At 47.6% G+C, this 18,210-nt stretch overlaps 1 protein-coding gene across 2 annotated transcripts in view; it reads right to left on the reverse strand.

Moving 5' to 3' along the window:
• Positions 1–2,216, reverse strand: part of LRRC75A (leucine rich repeat containing 75A) — a 45,109-nt gene extending 42,893 nt beyond the window's left edge. The window contains exon 1 of one of the 2 annotated variants that reach the window (XM_019757416.2): positions 1,808–2,216. In XM_019757416.2, the coding sequence (XP_019612975.2) occupies positions 1,808–2,059 (252 nt within the window). In that variant the 5' untranslated portion in view covers positions 2,060–2,216. The remainder of the gene's footprint in view (positions 1–1,807) is intronic. The other variant, XM_019757415.2, reaches the window with a different exon arrangement.
• Positions 2,217–18,210: the final 15,994 nt, after the last annotated feature.

The following is an 18,210-nucleotide window of genomic DNA, read 5'->3' on the forward strand; positions in this document are numbered from 1 at the left end:
TCTGATTAAACCCATCCTCCCCCATCAGCTCTCCCAGCCCTACCACTGAGAAGGTGTCAGGACACCAACAAGACCAATATTTCTCAGGAAATGCAGCCTGTCTCAAGGACCCTGTGGAGCCACAGGAACTTAATTGTTTTTCGAAAACCAGGGAGGAGGTCAGATTCAGGATGTGGAATCAGCCTCAGAGGGACTGGAGAACCCCAAGGTGTCTGCCTCCTGGGACTGGCCCTGGAGAATGCTGACTTCATTTTGTTTCTTTCCCCTCCAAAAAGGGCTTGTTTTGACCCCCACCTGACAGCCAATTCCACTCTTCTGTTTCCCCAGAAGCACCCAGCCCGGTGCTGGAGAACAGCACGTGATCAGTTGAATCTTCTTATTGTCTGGTGTGCAAATAGGATATGATGGTCTGAAAAATCCATTATTCTGTTTGAAAGCAAAAAGAGTTTCCACAGAGGCCATATGCTGATTTCCAATTTTTGAAAGACACAGAAATACACACCGCTAAAGTTAGGTGGTACGTAATGTCATCTTTCTTTGATGATTCAATTCAGAGAAGGCACCTGGGAACCCCAGCAGCACCTCAGGCCTCATTCTGGATGTTGTTTGGAAAAGCAACGCAAGAGCCGCTCCTCCACGCCCACCACCATCTTCCCAAGTCCCCAGGTCTCTGCTTCCATCTCCATGTGCAATGCACAACTTGGGAACACACACACCAGACATAAAGGAGGAAGTGCCGCAGAATCAGGATGGATGTGCACCCACCTCCCAGGAAGGTGCCCCTCCAGCTTCTTTCATCAGTGACAGGAAAACTTCAGAAAGGCCACCTGATATCCACTCCACCATCCGCAAGGACTCTACCACTAATGGGGTCAATCTAGCAAGAATATGGGCCCTGGACTCCCTCCGCACCTAAAGCCAGGTGAAGACAACCTATTTGGTGATGCAAAAGGTGCACCCTCCTGCCTCTATTCCACTCAACAAAATCCACGGACCAGGCTATCCCTATCTCAAAAAAAAAAAAAAAAAAAAAAAAAAAAAGGAAAGAAAAATAAGCCAAAGAGAGGTGGATGAGTGTCCGGCCCAGGGCAGCCCCAAAGAACAGGGAACCAGCCAGATCTGCAGTCAGTCGGTAACCAGTGGGACAGGGGCAGGCAGAGGGCAGAGTGCTGGCAGCCTCCTGAAGTTCCTGAAGCCAGGTAGTCAGTCACACAGGAAACCAATCCAGCTCCCCTCTCCGCTCTCTCCACTGTTCAGTAGGGGCTCATGGCTGAGCACACGTCAAAGTTATTCAGGGGAGATAAAACAGTGTCTTCCACCTGAAGTGCAATCTAGGATGCCTCCAGGTGAGCAAACGACCTAGGGACTGGCATCTCACCAGCCCCAGGGCTGTGCCCTTGGATTCGCCCAGAGAAGCTCACAACTGCGCATTCCTTGAGGACCCTTGGCGGGTATGCCTACCAGTGGGAAGAGAGGAAGAAAGCGCCCTGACTCAGACCAGGCATCCCTCCCAGCATCCCCTCCCAGCAACCATCCCTGGGACCAGCCTCCTCTGCCTGCGGGGGAGAGAAGCGGGAACATTATTCCAACAGGTCCCTGCAGCTGGGCCTCATCCGACCATCCTTCCTCCGCCCTGCCCTGAGGCCTCAGATTCCGTGGGAGCACCAAGGCACCTGCTGCCAGAGCGGGCTCCATCCCCGCGAGAGGGGGCCCTGGGCGGTGCCCCTCGTCGTTCCCGGGCCTTCTCGGGAAGGGGCGGGGCGCTCCCGGGGCCGGCGCGCCCCCCGCGTCCGCTCCCCGCGCTCACCTGGCGCAGGTGCTGCAGCAGCGTCCCCGCCTCCTCCCGCCGGCCCTGGCGCACCATCCGCAGCAGCTCCTGGACCATGCCGACGCGCCGGTGGTAGGGGGGCAGCCCCGCGCCGGCACCCGCGCGCCCCGCCTTGTCCCCGGCGCGTAGCAGCAGCGACGCCCAGAAGTCGGGCCGTTCGCGGCGGGGACCGGGCGCTGCGCCGGGGCTGGCTCTCTCCGCCAGGCTGCCCTTGGTCTGCCGGGTGCCCATGCCGCCACGATGCTGCGTTCTCGGCCGGCAGCCCGTCTGCCGGGCTGCAACTTTGGGGGAACTGTTGCGCGCGGGCGGCGCGGAGCGGGGACGGCGGCCCGCGCTCCCCTCGCTCCTCCCTCCGCGCTCCCCGGGCGCGCTCCCCCGGAGCTCGCCGCCAGCCCCGCCCCGCCCCGCCCCGCCCCGGGCTCGGCTCCGGCTCCCGCCCCTGCGCCCGCGCCCTGGCTCCGCGCCGCCGCGCGCTGTGTGCCTCTTTACCTCCCAGCCTCTTCCCTCCTCTCTCCTTGCTTCCCCTCCCCTCCCCTCCGCTTCCCGCCCCTCCTCTCCGGGCCGGGGGCCGCCGGGCGCCTCCAGCCGGCGTCGGCCCGGGCACCGCGCCCCCTGTCGGCCGCTGCACTGAGCCTCCCGGGGCCGTGGCGCGGTGGCGACGGGGGCGGACAGGCCCCAGTGGCTCTCGCTCACGTCCCCCACTGGGTTCCCCATAAGCTTCTACGGCCCTGCGCCAGGGTGAGGCCCGCGGGAGGTGAAGGGAGGAGGCCGGTGCACCCGGCGACATGGAGAAAGTTGGGAGCATGGGGAGGTCTCAGACTGAGTCGGGTTTCTCAAAGTGGGCTCCCTAAGCACCAGAGCCCAAGACGTCTGGATCGCTGGTTAAAAACGCAGACCCCCGGGCCTCGCCCCAGACCCACTGAATGCGAATCTTCGCGGTGGTACCCTGGGACCTGCATTTATAGCCAGTCTGATTCAGAGGTACACTCCTTTGACACCTGTGGGGGACGGGTGGTGGTGGTAGTTGGTGCTTGGACACAGAAACTATACGCAAGGTTGTGTGTTGTGTATGTACCCTTTTATGGAGAAAGTCCATCTGTTGCTTCCATCAGTCTCTCAGAGTCTAGACCATGAGTGTGTAAAGAACTGCTCTCCTTTGTTCTCACTCTCACACCTCTGGAGAAGGTTCCTGGGGGTAAGCCCAGTACAAAAAAAGCAGAGGCATGCCTGCAAGTAGGCCCAACTGCACCCTTTATTGGCCCCGCTCCCTCCTTGGCCACCTCTGCCAGGCCTAGCCCTTAAAGAACCAGAACTCCTGGGGTCTCATGGTGCTTGGAAAGCCAACCAGGGCCCTGCTAAAGATGGGGGGCCTTCCCCATCACAGACCACGGACTGCTCTGGTCTAAACCACAGGGCTGCAGGAGGGGCAGCAGTTGTGTGTGCTTGCCTCTGACCCAGGCCTTGGGTGCTCCTTTTGGGGAAAGGACAATGTGGGCTATAGGGGTAGGGGAGCCAGATCCCAAACCAGAAGGAGCACAAAGAACCCATCGTGTACTGACTGTTAAGCGTCAGGCAAGTGTCAGCTCTTTCCTCTGTCATGTTCGAATAAGAACGCTTCAGAAACTCCAAGCAGGGTACAGGTTTGCACCAAGAACTGTTCCTTTTCCTAAACTGAATAATCACTGGGTCTTCCCATAGGTGTGTTCTCTGTCAATCCCAAGTACCTGGAGGATGAGGCTTGTATCTCCCCCAACAGGCCCTCTTCCCTTTGGACATCCCACTTCCAAATGTCCATCTCTGCCGACAGAGAACACTCAGTCTTCCTGACAGCTGGCCTTACAGGGGTTATAGTGGCACCTTCTAAACTTGCCTGGATTCTTTGTGTGTAGAACATGTTTGTTGGCATCTCCAGAGAACCCAGGCTGGGAAGCAGTTTGGTGCCTTTCATCTCTGGCCTGCAGGATTACCAGGTAAAGTGACCATCAGGGAAGCTTGCTGATGAGGCCTCTCCTTAAGGACAGCAGACTCCACCCACGGCCTGAGCTAGTAGGTTGGCCTGCTTGAGGGTGTGTGGCTGGGGCAAATGCCATCCGAGTGGAAGAAGGCTCAGGCTAGTCCCTTACCTGGGATCTGAATATCATTCCTTTCCTCCTCTTCGGTGACCTGATTCCATCCTCTTCTCCTTGCTCTTAATTTTTTCCCAACATTTTCTGGCTTGTTCTCCTCAGTCTTTTTCATCTGTTTTGAAAGAAAACTTTCATTTGTCCCCATCTCCTCCAGTCACCAATGTGCCACCTCTCTCTTTCCTTTTCAGCTAAGTTTTTTTGAAATACCTTTTATTTATTGTCACATCTTCTTTACCTCCATTCATTCCTCACTCACTCCAGTTTGGCTTCTGGCCCTATTACATCATTGAAATGTCTCGCCAGTGACCTAAATTCAGTGGCCATTTTTAGTCTTCATCTTATTTGACTTTTAAGCAGCATCTGATCCTGTTGCCTACTCTGTTTTGATTCAAACTCTCTTGGCTTATAGGGAACTACTGTCCTTCAGGTTTCCTTCTTGGGGTCCTCTGGGAGTTCCTTTTCTTACCCCTATCCTTTACTTGTTGGTGTTACCAGGGTGTGACCCCAGAACTCTTCCGAGGCAGTGTTACTTATATTCCTGGCTTCACCTGCGACACGCACACTCTGATGACTCCAAGTCTCCCTTTTCAACTCATCAGCTAATAAGTTTACCTGTCACTGACTCTTGGATGCTGGCAGAAGACATGAGACTCCTGGGTCAGAAACATAGGACTTTATTACTCAGGTACACACACCATACAGCGTGAACATCAGCACGTGAAATCTGACAATTAAGTTCGAGAACTTGTTGCAACACTGTTGCTAACCTTTTTTTGATATCAGAGGGATTATTCATTATGAATTTGTACCAACCGGACAAACAGTTAACCAAGTTTACTACTGTGTTTCCCCGAAAATAAGACCTACCTGGACCATCAGTTCTAATACGTCTTTTGGAGCAAAAATTAATATAAGACCTGGTCTTATTTTACTATAATAGAAGACCAGGACCGGGTCTTATATTAATTTTTGCTCCAAAAGATGCATTAGAGCTGATGGTCTGGCTAGGTCTTATTTTCGGGGAAATGGTATTTGGAAGTGCTGAAAAGGCTGCATGAAAAAGTTAGACAATCTGAACTTTTTGCCAACAATTCATGGCTCTTGCATCACGACAATGCACCAGCTCACTCGTCACTGTCTGTGAGGGAGTTTTTAGCCAGTAAACAAATAACTCTATTGGAACACCCTCCCTACTCACTTGATCTGGCCCCCAGTGACTTCTTTCTTTACCTGAAGATAAAGGAAATATTGAAAGGAAGACATTTTGATGACATGCAGGACATCAAAGGTAATACGATGACAGCTCCGATGGCCATTCCAGAAAAAGAATTCCAGAATTGCTTTGAAGTGTAGACTAGGCCCTGGCATTGGTGCACAGCTTCCCAAGGGGAGTACTTCTAAGGTGACTGTAGTGATATTCAGCAATGAGGTATGCAGCACTTTTTCTAGGATGAGTTCACGAACTTAATTGTCAGACCTTTGTATTTGAATCAGTTCCTCTTGTCTCTGAGTCCCACAGGGGCAGCATGATGGGCCCAGATGGATGCTCCACATGCAGCAGGGTTGTGACACTGAGCTTAGGAATCTACTGCTTTTATAGGAAACAGTGAACAAGCCTGGAGGGAGACAGTATCTCATTGCTCACATATCCCAGAGAAGTGGCCCAGGTAAAAAGGGGTCAGGGTTTTGCTTTCTTGGCACACACAGCAAGATGTGAAGAAGTGAAAGTGGCCTGTGGAGCATTGTCTCTGTCAAAAGTGGGCATTGCATACTCAAAAATGGGTGCCTGCTTATAGAGCGCCTTCTGGGAGAAACGCTCTGGTCTCAGTATCTGCAGCTGGTCCACCAAGTCTGGTTAATGCTGCTAAGGACTGGAGCTCTCATCTGTGTGCAGTCACCATGTGCTCAGTCTCAGGCTGTGTCCTTTCTGTATATTATGTTGTCGTTCTTTCAACAACTGTGAAGTCGGTTTTATAATCACGATTTCACCGGTGAGGAAATGGGAATTTAGAGAGGGCAAGTGACTTGCTCAAAATCTCACAGATAGTAAGGGGCAGAACTCGGATTCACTCTTAGGTCTTTGTGACTTGAAAGCCTGTATTGTTAATATTACTCTACATCATTGATTCTACTGTTTAAATATTACATCGTACAGCCACTGCCTTTCTGAGGAGCTGTCATTTTGACCGCAGTCATTGCATTACAATAGCCTTTCCAACTTGTCTCCCTCCCCACCTCTAGTCTTGCCCCTTATAATGTGTCTTCCATGTAGCAATTGGAGTGATCGCTCTAAAAATGGAACACACACACACACACGCACATGCACACACACGTGCACACACACGCGCACACGCACACACTCCCCTCTTCAGTGAGTCCTATCACTTTTAGTCCAAACTACTTAACATGGCATTGATGTCCCCAGCTGCTACACGGTCCTCATGTCCTCCGCTTCAGTCACCATCCAGTGTTCCTTACACCTCTCCCAAGACCCCATACTTTGTGTTTTTGCACATACTCGTACTTCATTGTCTTCCTGGGGTGTCCTTCACCCCTTAACAGATGCTTACTCATCCTGTAAGACTCCGTTTAGGTGCCAAATCCTTCAGGAAACCTTCCCCGAATGCTCCCATGCCTTCTGCCATGTGACTGTAACACCCTGTGAATATGATAGAATATCTTGTACTATGTTCTACTGTTTCTTGGCACATGCTGTTCTTCTACCTGGAACATTCTTCTTCATCCCCTCATTGGTCAATCCCTCCTTGTCCTTTAGACTAAACTCAGATGTCGCTTCCTCAGGGATAGCCTCTGAGATTCCCTTGCCTCCCACTGGCTAAAGTTAGGTATCCATCTGGCGTGCTCCCCAGGTCTCACTGCCTGTGCCAGACACGGCTGTGATGGCCTATCATCACACAGGGGCAGGCGTCCAGCAGGACTGACAGAGCACAGTGCCTGACACATCAGAGGAGCTCAGAAAACACTTATTGAGAAAACGCACAACCACCTCCAATGTGTTAGCTTAGTGCTAGGGACCCAGTACACAGAGGGAGCTCAAGAAAAGGACTGAACAAACCAGACACTAAAATGCCGGTGGGATTTGTTGACAGGGAAACTACTGATGATCTTCAGAAAATCAGTTTACAGGGAATTAAGAAGCAAATGGGAGGCAAATAAGACAGTTGAGAGAGTTAATGTAGCTTGCTCTTTCACGACACTTGGTTGTGAATGGGACTGCTGGTTTTTGTTGTTTGTTTGTTTTGCATGGGAGAGAGATCATTTGATTAAGAGGTAATCATGGCGAGACAGAATTTTGGGTGTGAATCCATTGTCTACTTGCTGCAAGTAAATAAAACTAGTGACAAAAAAAGGTAATCATGGAATGTATCCTTTCAGTCATACTCTTTTAAGCGTGTAATTTTCGTAACATGGGAAACATTGGACTTTTCTCACCATCAAAGCTGGAATTAAGGAATTCTCATCATGATTTCTCTTTTTGTGTGTGTGTGTGGGAGGCACATCTCACGCAAAAGCGTGAACACCCAGTCATCACACTTATGATTTCTCTTTGAACACTCACTTCAGTTTCTGTTCATGTTGTAAGAATTTGAAGTATAATATGCCTAATGGAACTTAAAGATCATTCAGGTTATTAAATATTTAAATCAAAATATCAAATATATGGACCAAACAGTAAATATTTGTATCCAATATGTCAACCTCTTATTGCTGCAATAGGCATTACATTGATAATATTTAATCTTTTTCTTAATGAGCTTGCAAAAAATTATTATGATAGCCCATTTTGCAGAGGATAAAGCTGACGTTCAGAAACAAGTGAAGAATTTGGCCAGTGCCTTCTTGATAGTGATTGGAGAGCTGGGATTCAAAACCAAGTCTGCACTGGTTTAGAAAATACAGATGCTCGATATATACTTTAAACACTATTCTTTGAAAATGTTGTTGTCGTGTAGTTGCTGTTTGTGTTTGAATATGGGGAGAGGACTCAGGCAGGGACTCAGCTGCACAGAACGGGAAGGGCCCTGGGGACGTGGGTGGGAGGGGACCTAGAATGTAGCTGGAGGTGGTGAGCCTGAGACAAGCGTCAGGTAGACTCTGGCACGGATTTGGGAAAGGAGGAGGAAAGATGCAGACAAATTTGCAGATGTCAGAAAAATTGGAGGAGTTCTTGCCTTGTGGTCTTATTTTTTTAGTGTCATAGAAAGCTACCTGCTAAAATGCCAGGGGAGAAGGCAGGGCACAGGCTTGTGGAGAGAGGTGACAATAGCACTGCAGCTGAGGGGAGTGGGACAGAGAGCAGTCTGAGACAGACGGGAGGTCAGGCAGGATGGGTGTGTGGACAGCCTCCTGCTGAGGCAGGACACAAGGAGCTCTGAGGGCATCCTGTTTCCATGAGGTTTGCTGCAGCAGCTCCAGAATCAGAGCCAAGAAGTGGGGGATTAGAATGACCCCTGCTGGGATTTCTTGGGGCAAATAGGTGACAGTAGGTCCTAGAAGCAATGACCTGTGGAATATTATCAGGGAAGGCGGGGAAGCCATAAGGAGTCCAGGGATGGGATAAAATGTACTTCATCCAATGGTTCTCAAACTTGAGCAGGCATCAGAGTCCCCTGGAGGGCCAGTTGAAACACGTGTGCTGAGCGCCACCCTCAGTTTCTGATTCAGTAAATCGGGGGTATTTGCATTTCTAATGAGTTTACAGGGATCCTGAAGCTGCCAGTCGGGTCTGTTGGGGACCACAATTTGGAAGAACTAGGTAGGGCATGGGATGGAAGGGAGTAAGAGTTTCTCTCCTGAGGGCTCATTAAGGTTGCAAAGTGGACAGAACCATTTCTGGACCCGTTGGAATTTAGAGCATCACCAAAAGAACTGACCCTGAGGGAACACTGAAAGCACACACACACGCACACATACACACACTGTCATGCGGGAGACCCTGCTCGCTGCGCCATTTGTCATGCAGGGCGTCCGGCGGGGTCTCTGCTCCCGCTCCCCACATAATGCAGGATATGGTGAGGCCAAAAAGGAACACCCACGGAGCCATAGGTAGGGGAGTCATACCACTATATTCTCTCTGGCAGCACTATACTCTCACTGGAGGCTGGATCCACACTGTCCGCAAACCGCCATCCACACTTGCCAGCCCAACCGCCATCTTCTTGCTAGCCCCCATTCTTTCTCCTCTTTCTCTTCTCTCTCTGCTAGCGTAGTCACAGCAGTTATATTAGTGGCCAATGGCTCACTGGTTACAGCTGACGGCCAACTAGCCACAGCTGATGGCCATGCAATCACAGTTGATGGCCATTTACTACCTGAGCCAGCACCTGTCTATGTGAGGCTGAGAGCCTGGAAACTGCTTTCTGGGGCTCTGCCTCCCCCCCCCCACACACACACACACATGCACAGCAACAAGGGTCCCTGTCTCTTAGTTCATTTTCTTCTTGAAGGAAGACCCTCCCCCTTTCTAGGAGGCCTGTTAGCCTATTCTCTTAGCAGCTCTTCCAACACCTGGTACATTCTCTTGGCTACCAGGTAAATGCGTCAGAGTCCTTGAATGATGACATGGGGGATGAATGTCAACACCCACATTTTAGTCCGAAAGTTCATCTGTGTGACATTCCAAACATTGGACCAGTTCTTATCAGGAACCTTGAAGCCCTAGGATGCCTTGCCCAGGCCTTTGGTCAGGCCCGCAGATGAGAGACTGGCCTCTGAGGGGGGCAGGAGAACTAGCATCCAGGTCTCCACGAGTTCCAAGCTGTCTCCTTGCAAACAAAGCACCAGAAGGATACACCCTGGGACTCGTCTGCCGAGTGCCACTGAGACCTGTGTACAGGACTGACTTCATGCTTCTTTCCCTCGGTTTCTCCAATGATTCCTTTATCACTCCATACAGGGTTTGCTTTAACTTAGTTGCTTGTTTAGTTATGTAATAAGTGCCCATGGACTCACCATCCAAAACACAAAAGGAAGCCAAACCAGTCCCTTGGCAATAACTGACATTTCATTGTAGGGTTCCCTCCCACCCCGTCTCCCTGCCTCCTGAATCCTGTGTTCACCATTCCTTGCTTTCCTCTTTATGTTATTTTAAAATTGTTTACGGTGGAAAATTTCAAATATATGCAAAGCTGGAGAGACTAGTATAGTGAATCTGTATGTCTCTATGGTACAAATTTTAACTTTTCAAATCATGCCCAATCTTATTTTATTCAACCCCCCACCCATTTCCTCTGTTTCCACATTCTTTACACAGTTCTTTGCACTTACTTGTGTTCCTAAAGGGTATCAGGGTTTTTTTTGTGTGTGTGTTTTTTTTAACTTTTTTATTTATTTTAAGTGTGTTTTTTCCAGGACCCATCAGCTCCAAGTCAAGTAGTTGTTTCAATCTAGTTGTGGAGGGCACAGCTCACAGTGGCCCTTGTGGGGATTGAACCTGCAACCTTGTTAAGAGCACCACACTCTAACCAGCTGACCTAACTGGCTGCCCCAAGGGTATCAGTTTTTTATTTTGGTTGTCTTTATAAAATGGTATCTTGCTCTATGGAATTTTTTTCAGAGCTACTTTTTCCACTTAATATTGTATGAGTAAGAATCATCCTGGTTGCTGTACATCACTGTAGTTCATTCATTTCCACTGAGTAGAATAGTCCATTGTAGGAAAGTTTATTTCTCCCCTCTCCCACTGATGCCATTCAAGTTGTTTCTAGCCTTTTGTTAATGGGAAGAGTGCTCTTATGAATATTTTTGTATGTTCCTGCTTGTCTGGTATGGTTCTAGGAGTGGAAGGTTTAGCTTCACGAAAAATGCTGGGTTGTTTTCTACTGCATTACTGCCCACCCCCAGCATTGTACGAGAGGTCCTCTCCCCATCCATATTCTCTTCTCTCCAATAGGCTTATTAATTTTTCCAATTACTTTGCAATTAAAATGGAATCTTATTGGGGCCTTAATATGCGGTTCTTCAATAAGTGATGCCTTAGTCAGCTTACGCTGCCATGACAAAGACTAGGTTTTGGACTTGCTTGGGGCTGTCACCTCTTCCTTCTTTCCTATTTTTCCCTTTTGGAATGGCAGTGTTCTAAGCCACCTAGTCTGTGGCATTTTGTTATGGCAGCTGAGACAACTGATGAGTTGACTCTGTTTAGTGACCAATTTATTTTCTTTTCTGTTAAATGCCCGTTTACTCCTTCCATCCATTTTCTATCAGGTATTCATTTCCTATTGTTGCTGTAACAAATTACCACAAACTTAGTGGCTTAAAAGAACATAATTTTATTAACTTACAGTTCTGAAGGTGAGAAGTCCGAAATGGGTCTTACTGGATAAAATCAAGGTGTTGGCAGACCTGCGTTCCTTCTGAAGTTTCTAGGACAGAATCTGTTGCCTTCACTTTTCCAGCTTCTAGAGCAGGGGTGTCTAAACTGCGGCCCGCGGGCCAACTGCAGCCCGCAATCCATTTTTTATTGGCCCGCAGCAAATTCCAAAAATATGTTTAGTTTACTTAAATAAACCAGGTGAGGCAATATGTACTTCACCTCGAGTGAGTGGCCCGGCTGTTTATGTATTTTACCGCATATGGCCCTTGGTGAAAACCGTTGAAAAAAGTTTGAACACCCCTGTTCTAGTGTCATTCCTTTGCTTATGTTCCCCTTCCAACAATCACATCATTCTGACCTCTGTGATGTCATATCACCTCTCTCTCTCACCCTCCTTCCTGCCTCCCTCTTATAAGGACCCTTGTGATTACATTGGTCCCTCCCAGATACTCCAGGATAATCTAAATTAGTGTTCTGAGACCCAATGTCCCACATGGGAGGGATTTCCCCCATGCCAATAAACAATTCTTAGACACCAGCAGGGTGTCTGAGAATTCAACTCAATTTGACACCATCTGTCCAGAGATAGTTATGAGATTCCATAGGTTAAGGGTTCGGTTCTACAGGACTGCCCACAATCCTCGCACATACGTCAGACACCAGACACAAGCCCAGGTTACCTGTGCTTCTGACCAGCTGGCCACAGATTGAAAGTTCCAATGACTTCCTCCTTGGGTTCAATTAATTTGCTAGAATAGCTCACAAAACTCAGAGGAACATGTTACTTACTAGACCACCAGTTTATTATAAAAGGATATAACTCAGGAACAGCCAGATGGAAGAGAAGCATAGGGAAGGTATGGAGAAAGGGCAAGGAAGGAGCTTTCATGCCTCTCCAGGCCTGCTATTCTCCCCTCACATCACATGGGCACCAATCTAGAAGCTCGCCAAACCCCATCCTCTTGGGTTTTTTATGGAGGTTTCATTACATAGATGTGATTAATTAGGCCATTGGCCATTGATTCAACCTCCAGTTCACCTCTCCTCTGGGAGGCGAGGGTGGGAGGAAGTTGGGGGAGTGGGGGGATAGGGGCAGTGGGACTGAAAGTTCCAACGCTCTAATCACACGGTTGGTTCCATTGGCAACCAGCCCCCATCCTTAGGTGGGGTCCAGAAATCACCTCGTTCACATAACAAAAGACACCCTTTCTTCCCCTCTCAACACTTAGGAAATTCTAAGAGTTCCCAGAGCTGTGAGCCAGGAATTGTGGACTAAGACCTAATATAAGTCACAATATCGCATCTCCCCACCTCAAGATCCTTAACTTAATCATACCTGCAGTGTCCCTTTTGCCACGTGTGAATGAGAAGGGGCTACAGAGCAGACCTGACAAGCTCAGTGACTGAAGGTAACTACACAGGGTGATCTGATCATAAATTCCTAACTGGGCAGGTCATGGAGGCCAGCAAGTCCTGGGCATATAGCTTCCTTAGTAAAAGGTCAAGCTTTCCCTTAAGCGAGCCCAATCCATTGTTCCTTTGCATCCGCGTGCCTTGGAAATGTCAGAGTAATTTTCTTTTCCAGAAGCATAACCACAGGCACTGGAGTCATCACGAAACTCTTCATTGTTACCTTGTTGCCCGCATACCATCTCTATTTACTATAAATGTTAAATGTTAGCTATCCTGTGCCCACCAATGTAAAGGAAGTAGTATCCATTTTACTTTTTAGCCAATCCCAGAGATTTCCCCTCTTTGCTTTCTCCAGTCTCCTTAATGTACCACCAAGGGATTTCATGTAACCCTCCTTATGTTTTCTCCTTTGATTCTAACTGTATAAAAAGAACGGCACATCCTTGGGTGTCCCAGAGTCTGTAACTTGCTGTTTTCCTGATTCTAAGTCAGTGGTTCTCAAACTTGGGCATGCATTTGAACCACCTGGAGAGCTTCTTACAACACATTGCTGGGCCTCATTCCAGTTTCTGATTCAGTAGAGCTGGGTAGGGCCCAGAATTTGCATGCCTAATAAGTTCCCAGGTGATGCTAATGCTGCTGGTCCTTGGACCACTTTGAGACTCATGCTCTAAGCAAGTCACTGATTCTCTCTGAGTCTTTGTCTTTATCTGTAAAATTGCCCTTCTCTCCTGGTAGAAGCCAGCACACCTAGAATGGTAGATGTGATCATCAAATGAGATAAAGTATAGGAAAGCCCTTTGTAAAGAATAAAAAAGACACACAGAGGGAAATTATCAATGTAATGATGTTTAATAATCACTCTTCCCAGTGTGTTTCCTTCACAGTTTACATAGAATGTTCACATATAACACTAGCAGCTGATTGCTTAGGAGCAGTGGCTATTTTACTTCATTTACCCTGACCACAGAAATGTTAGGTAACCACTGGTGCTGGAAGGATGGATGCCTGTCTTGTCCTGCCTGGGAGAAACCTTTGGATTTACCCTTGTTGTTCATTGTTGTTCACTCCACAGACAGAGGCTTGATGATGCTTTGAGTGTATGTAGTTATTTTTGTCAACCATCAACTGCCCCCACTCCTCCCTAAGAAAGCTCTCCTGTGAGTCATCGGGAGGCCCGGGAGGAAACTGGCAGCTACTGGGCTACTCGGCTGGTATCTGGCTGTTGAGGGGAAGGAGGAGGAGTGATGTCTCCTTGGGCTTTCTTTGAAGAAAAATTCCATAGATTCGTAGACTCCTGGAAAGTTGGTCTCTAAAATATGTGTATATATATACATTTGGTGTGTATATTTTTATTGGTATTTCACTCATAGATTCAACAAATATGCGTTGAATATCTGCTAAGCAGCAGACATTACTTTAGGCTCTGAGGATACAGCAGTATACAAAAAAACAAAGTTCCCCCTTGCATGGAGTTTATGTGCTTGTAACATACACTGAAAGCCTACTATGTATCATGAAATTTATAGTCTGGTAGGGAAGACAGACTTGTAATCAAATAAATAAAGTTCAGTGTTATAGGGCCTTTGGGAAATAAAAATATGGTGGGGTACAGTGCATCACAAAGGAGGAAGAGTGTCCTGAAGAGAGTCTCAGTGGCCTGGATATTAAAGACGGGTGGCATTTTCCATGTTGACTAAGGGGAGGCATTCTGCAAAAGAAAGCATCATGCTGTAGCTTGGCACATTGGGTGCCTGCAAATAGATTCATAGAGTTAGAGTATAGGGTGCAAGGGATGGAGGGGAGGCTGGAAAGCTGGGCAGGGGCCTAGCCATGAAGGGCCTTAGGTGACAAGGATTTGGGGCTTAATCCTGCATTCAAGGTATTGAAGTGTTGAAAAGTTGTAGTCAGAGAGTGAATTGACCGTGTTCTGCTGTGGGAAGATTCTTCTAGAGGAGGTGTAGAGGTAGCTAATAGTGAGGAACTGGAGGCAAGGAGACAGAGATTGCACTAGTAGACAGAAAATGATGCAGCATTGTTGAATTATACCCTTGAAATCAGTGAATTTTATGGTATATAAGTTATTTCTTAATAAAACTGTTAATAGCTAAAACAACAACAACAACAACAACAATAATGATGGAGGCTGAAACCAAAGTAAGGGTGGTCAGGATGGAGAGATAGGGTCATAGAGACATGTTGAAGATGTAGAATTGACAGGACTTGGTTACAAGTTGAACGAGGGGGCAGGAAAATGCTGAGGGAAAGAGAAGAAGCTAGAGGAGCAAGAGTGTGGGGATAAAATGACTTCTGCGTATGTTGAGTTTGAGATGCACATTGTTAAAGTGCAGGAATGTGATCTCATTAGGCACAGATAGTTGAGAACGACCACATTTAGAAGTAACTGAACCCAAGTGAGTGGATAAGGTCACTGGGGATGAGAAGATGGACAAAAACAGATCAGTGGGGGTATTGTGTCGTTTCACATGCTGGAGGAGGAAGGGGAAACTTTGAAGAGAACCTTTGAAGAGAGGTAATGTCAAAGAGGAAGAAGGCAAACTGGGAAGAAGCAGGGTCTTCCCTGGATGACTGCACCAAGGGTGGAGAAAGTTCCAGAAAGGAAAAAGCAGTCAGTGGTGGCAGATGCTGCAGACAGGTCAACATGAGGACTTGGAACTTTGGATTTAAGAAAGTGAATTGCACCCCTGCCAATAAATAAATATTTATGAATGAATGGAAAAACTTGGGAGGTGAGACAATGAACATCATCTCCAAAGAGAGACCACTGTCATATCAATTTGTTCCTCTCTAATCTTGAGTCCTCTGTTTGTACCCGGAACCTCCATCTTCCAAGTTATCACTGAAATGAGTAAAAGGGTATCACAAAGTAGTGGGACATTACACTAGAAATGAGGAGAAAGCAGCTGTCTAGGTTTCAGAGACTTCAAGGAACTTCTGCAAGGAGTGATACAAGCAAGAATAAATTCAAAGAATTTCCTGCAGACAGTTAAACCAATATACACACAGAAAAAGTGGAATGGGCACTCAGCAAAAATTCCAGAACATTCTGCACTTTGGCAAAAGGCACACTCTGGCACACATCACAAGAAATGGCACACCGAGCACTATGCTGGACATGAGGAAAACTGAAGAGACTAGGAGAGACAAGATTCTGGTCTTCGGGGAGCTAGCATTCTAATAGAAGAGATGGGAAAATAATAAACCAATTAATTGCAGAATGTGATAAATGCTATAAATGAAATAAACAAGGATGAGCCAATAGAAACTGGAAAGGGATCACTTGAAATATATGATATCAGGTTATCTTGCTGAAAAATTTCCAACTTTAGTCACATAGTAAATTTCACGTGCCATCATAGTTTATGGTTGATCACATCTTGCCCAGTTAGAATTTTCTCCTGCCACATTTTGGACAACGCTGGCTGCCAATGGTAGGAGTGGTGAGGGGAGGGTTACGGGGAAAAGAATTCTGTGACAGGCTCCCTGAGGCTACACTATGATTCCCTGGCTCAGAGCAGCAGGGATTGGAGGCACAGATGGGTTACTGGGAAGGTGGAAGGAGAAGGTGAGCAAATCACAATTTAATAGGTAGTATGCGTGTACAGCGATTGTTTATGTCGAAGTAGTACCCATTCCTCTCTGCTGGTAACACATCCTCCTCCAGCCGCAGAAGGCATGCTCAACCCAAGTCCCTCCCAGAGGTTTTCAAGCTGGAGGCCCAGGGGACCCTCTCCCTCTGGCCAGGCATAAGGATACAAGCTCAAGAATGATGGATCCTTTTCTGTCCTGTGAAAAGGCTTAATTGCAGAAAGCAAAAATGAAGTCAGCACACCTAGAATGCTGGAGCAAGAGAGTCCTGCTGTTCCAGCTCTCCCTGTAGCTAGGTCCACCCTATTTCTTCTTGTGGTTTGATTATCTGAGCTTTTTCCCTTATTTTGCCTAAGCTCGTCGTGGTTGAGGTTCTGTTTGCAACTAAACTGCCCTAATTATTATGATGTCACTGAAGTCACACAAAGATAGAACGGTATCACAGCTTCCTCCTGGCGGTGAGGCTGTGCTGAGCAAAGCAAGGGCCCTTCACTAGTGGGCTTTGACATGTGCAGCCCTACCAATTAGAGGAGAGGGAACCCCAAACTCACCTCAGGGGCAAAGTTTCCTGCCATATTTACTTCATTCAGAGGTCTCAGCTCTGCACGGCTCCTAGGGCCAAAATGGACTTTTGGGGAATGGCTGTTAATTGGCTGGGATGAGCTAAACTATGTTGACAAAGAGACCCAAAGAAATTATTGGTTCAAACACCAAAGAACTTTATTTTGCATTCATATCACAGATTGTAGCAAGTTCTCTCAGTTGGTGGGTAGCTCTCCCCCATGTAGTGATTCAGGGAACCAGGATCCAACCTGTGGCTCTACCATAGCCTAGTTTTTATCTATGTCTTGCCAGCACAAAGGGAAAGATAATTCTCAGAAGCCTTGGCTGGTAGTGACACACTTCATTTCAGGTCACATTCTATTGGTGGGAACTAGTCATATGACACCAAATTGCAAAGTCAGTTGGAAACTGTAGTCTAGCCTTGTTCCTTACTGTATCCTCCTCCCATCATTACGAAAGTGGAGAATGATTTTGGTGGGCAGAAAAGTTTCTGAGAGGACTGAATGGTAGGCACTCAGGTGTTTGGTTCTAGCTCTAGACCAGGGTTTCTTAATCTTGACACTATTGACATTTTAGAATGGATAATTCTTTGGGGGTGGGAGGAAGGCTGCCCTGTGCACTGTAGGATGTTTAGCAACATCCCTCGCTTCTGCCCACCTGATGCCAGTAGCACCCCTTTCCTCACTCCCTTGGTCCCTGTCAAGACATCAAATATGTCTCCAGATGTTGCCAAACGTCCCTGGGGCACAAAATCACCCCTGATTGAGAACTATTACTCTAGATTATGAGAGCAGTGGTCAGAATCTTTAGTCAACCAGGGATGAGATGCATGAAATAACCTGCTCACACTTTGTCACTTGGGAAGCTCATGACTTTGCAGCTAGATTTTGCTCACAAGATTGAGACAGATTAGCTGAGGTGCTGACTTGAAGTTTCATGAGTGATATGAACTCCAGCCCACAGGTTCCCAGATACATGAGAGTAATTCTGAGGAGAGTCTGCAGGTGCTCATTGCAGCCAGAGTTGCATGCAAAGAAGTGCTCTGTTAAGTCTTTCCACTTCACTCGATACAACACTCAAACCTGCACTGGCTTGTTTGCAACCTTCTGAGTGATTTCGTGCTGATTCCCCGAAATTTCTCTGAGAAGTCAGATGTTTTGATTCCTTACCTAACATGAACCAGTGTTTTGTGAGCAAGTGGTGGATTCTTGTTCTGTATGGTCATGGTGAACTAGAGGGTGGGCAGGCCCCTAGGAAGGGTGTTTATTTGCAGGAAATGTGTTGTCTTGGAATAAACAGTGACAATTCCTTGCCGCCTGGTGGAAACTAGAAGT

This window comes from Rhinolophus sinicus, linkage group LG15 (assembly GCF_036562045.2).
Source record: "Rhinolophus sinicus isolate RSC01 linkage group LG15, ASM3656204v1, whole genome shotgun sequence".
Classification (NCBI taxonomy): Eukaryota; Metazoa; Chordata; class Mammalia; order Chiroptera; family Rhinolophidae; genus Rhinolophus; species Rhinolophus sinicus.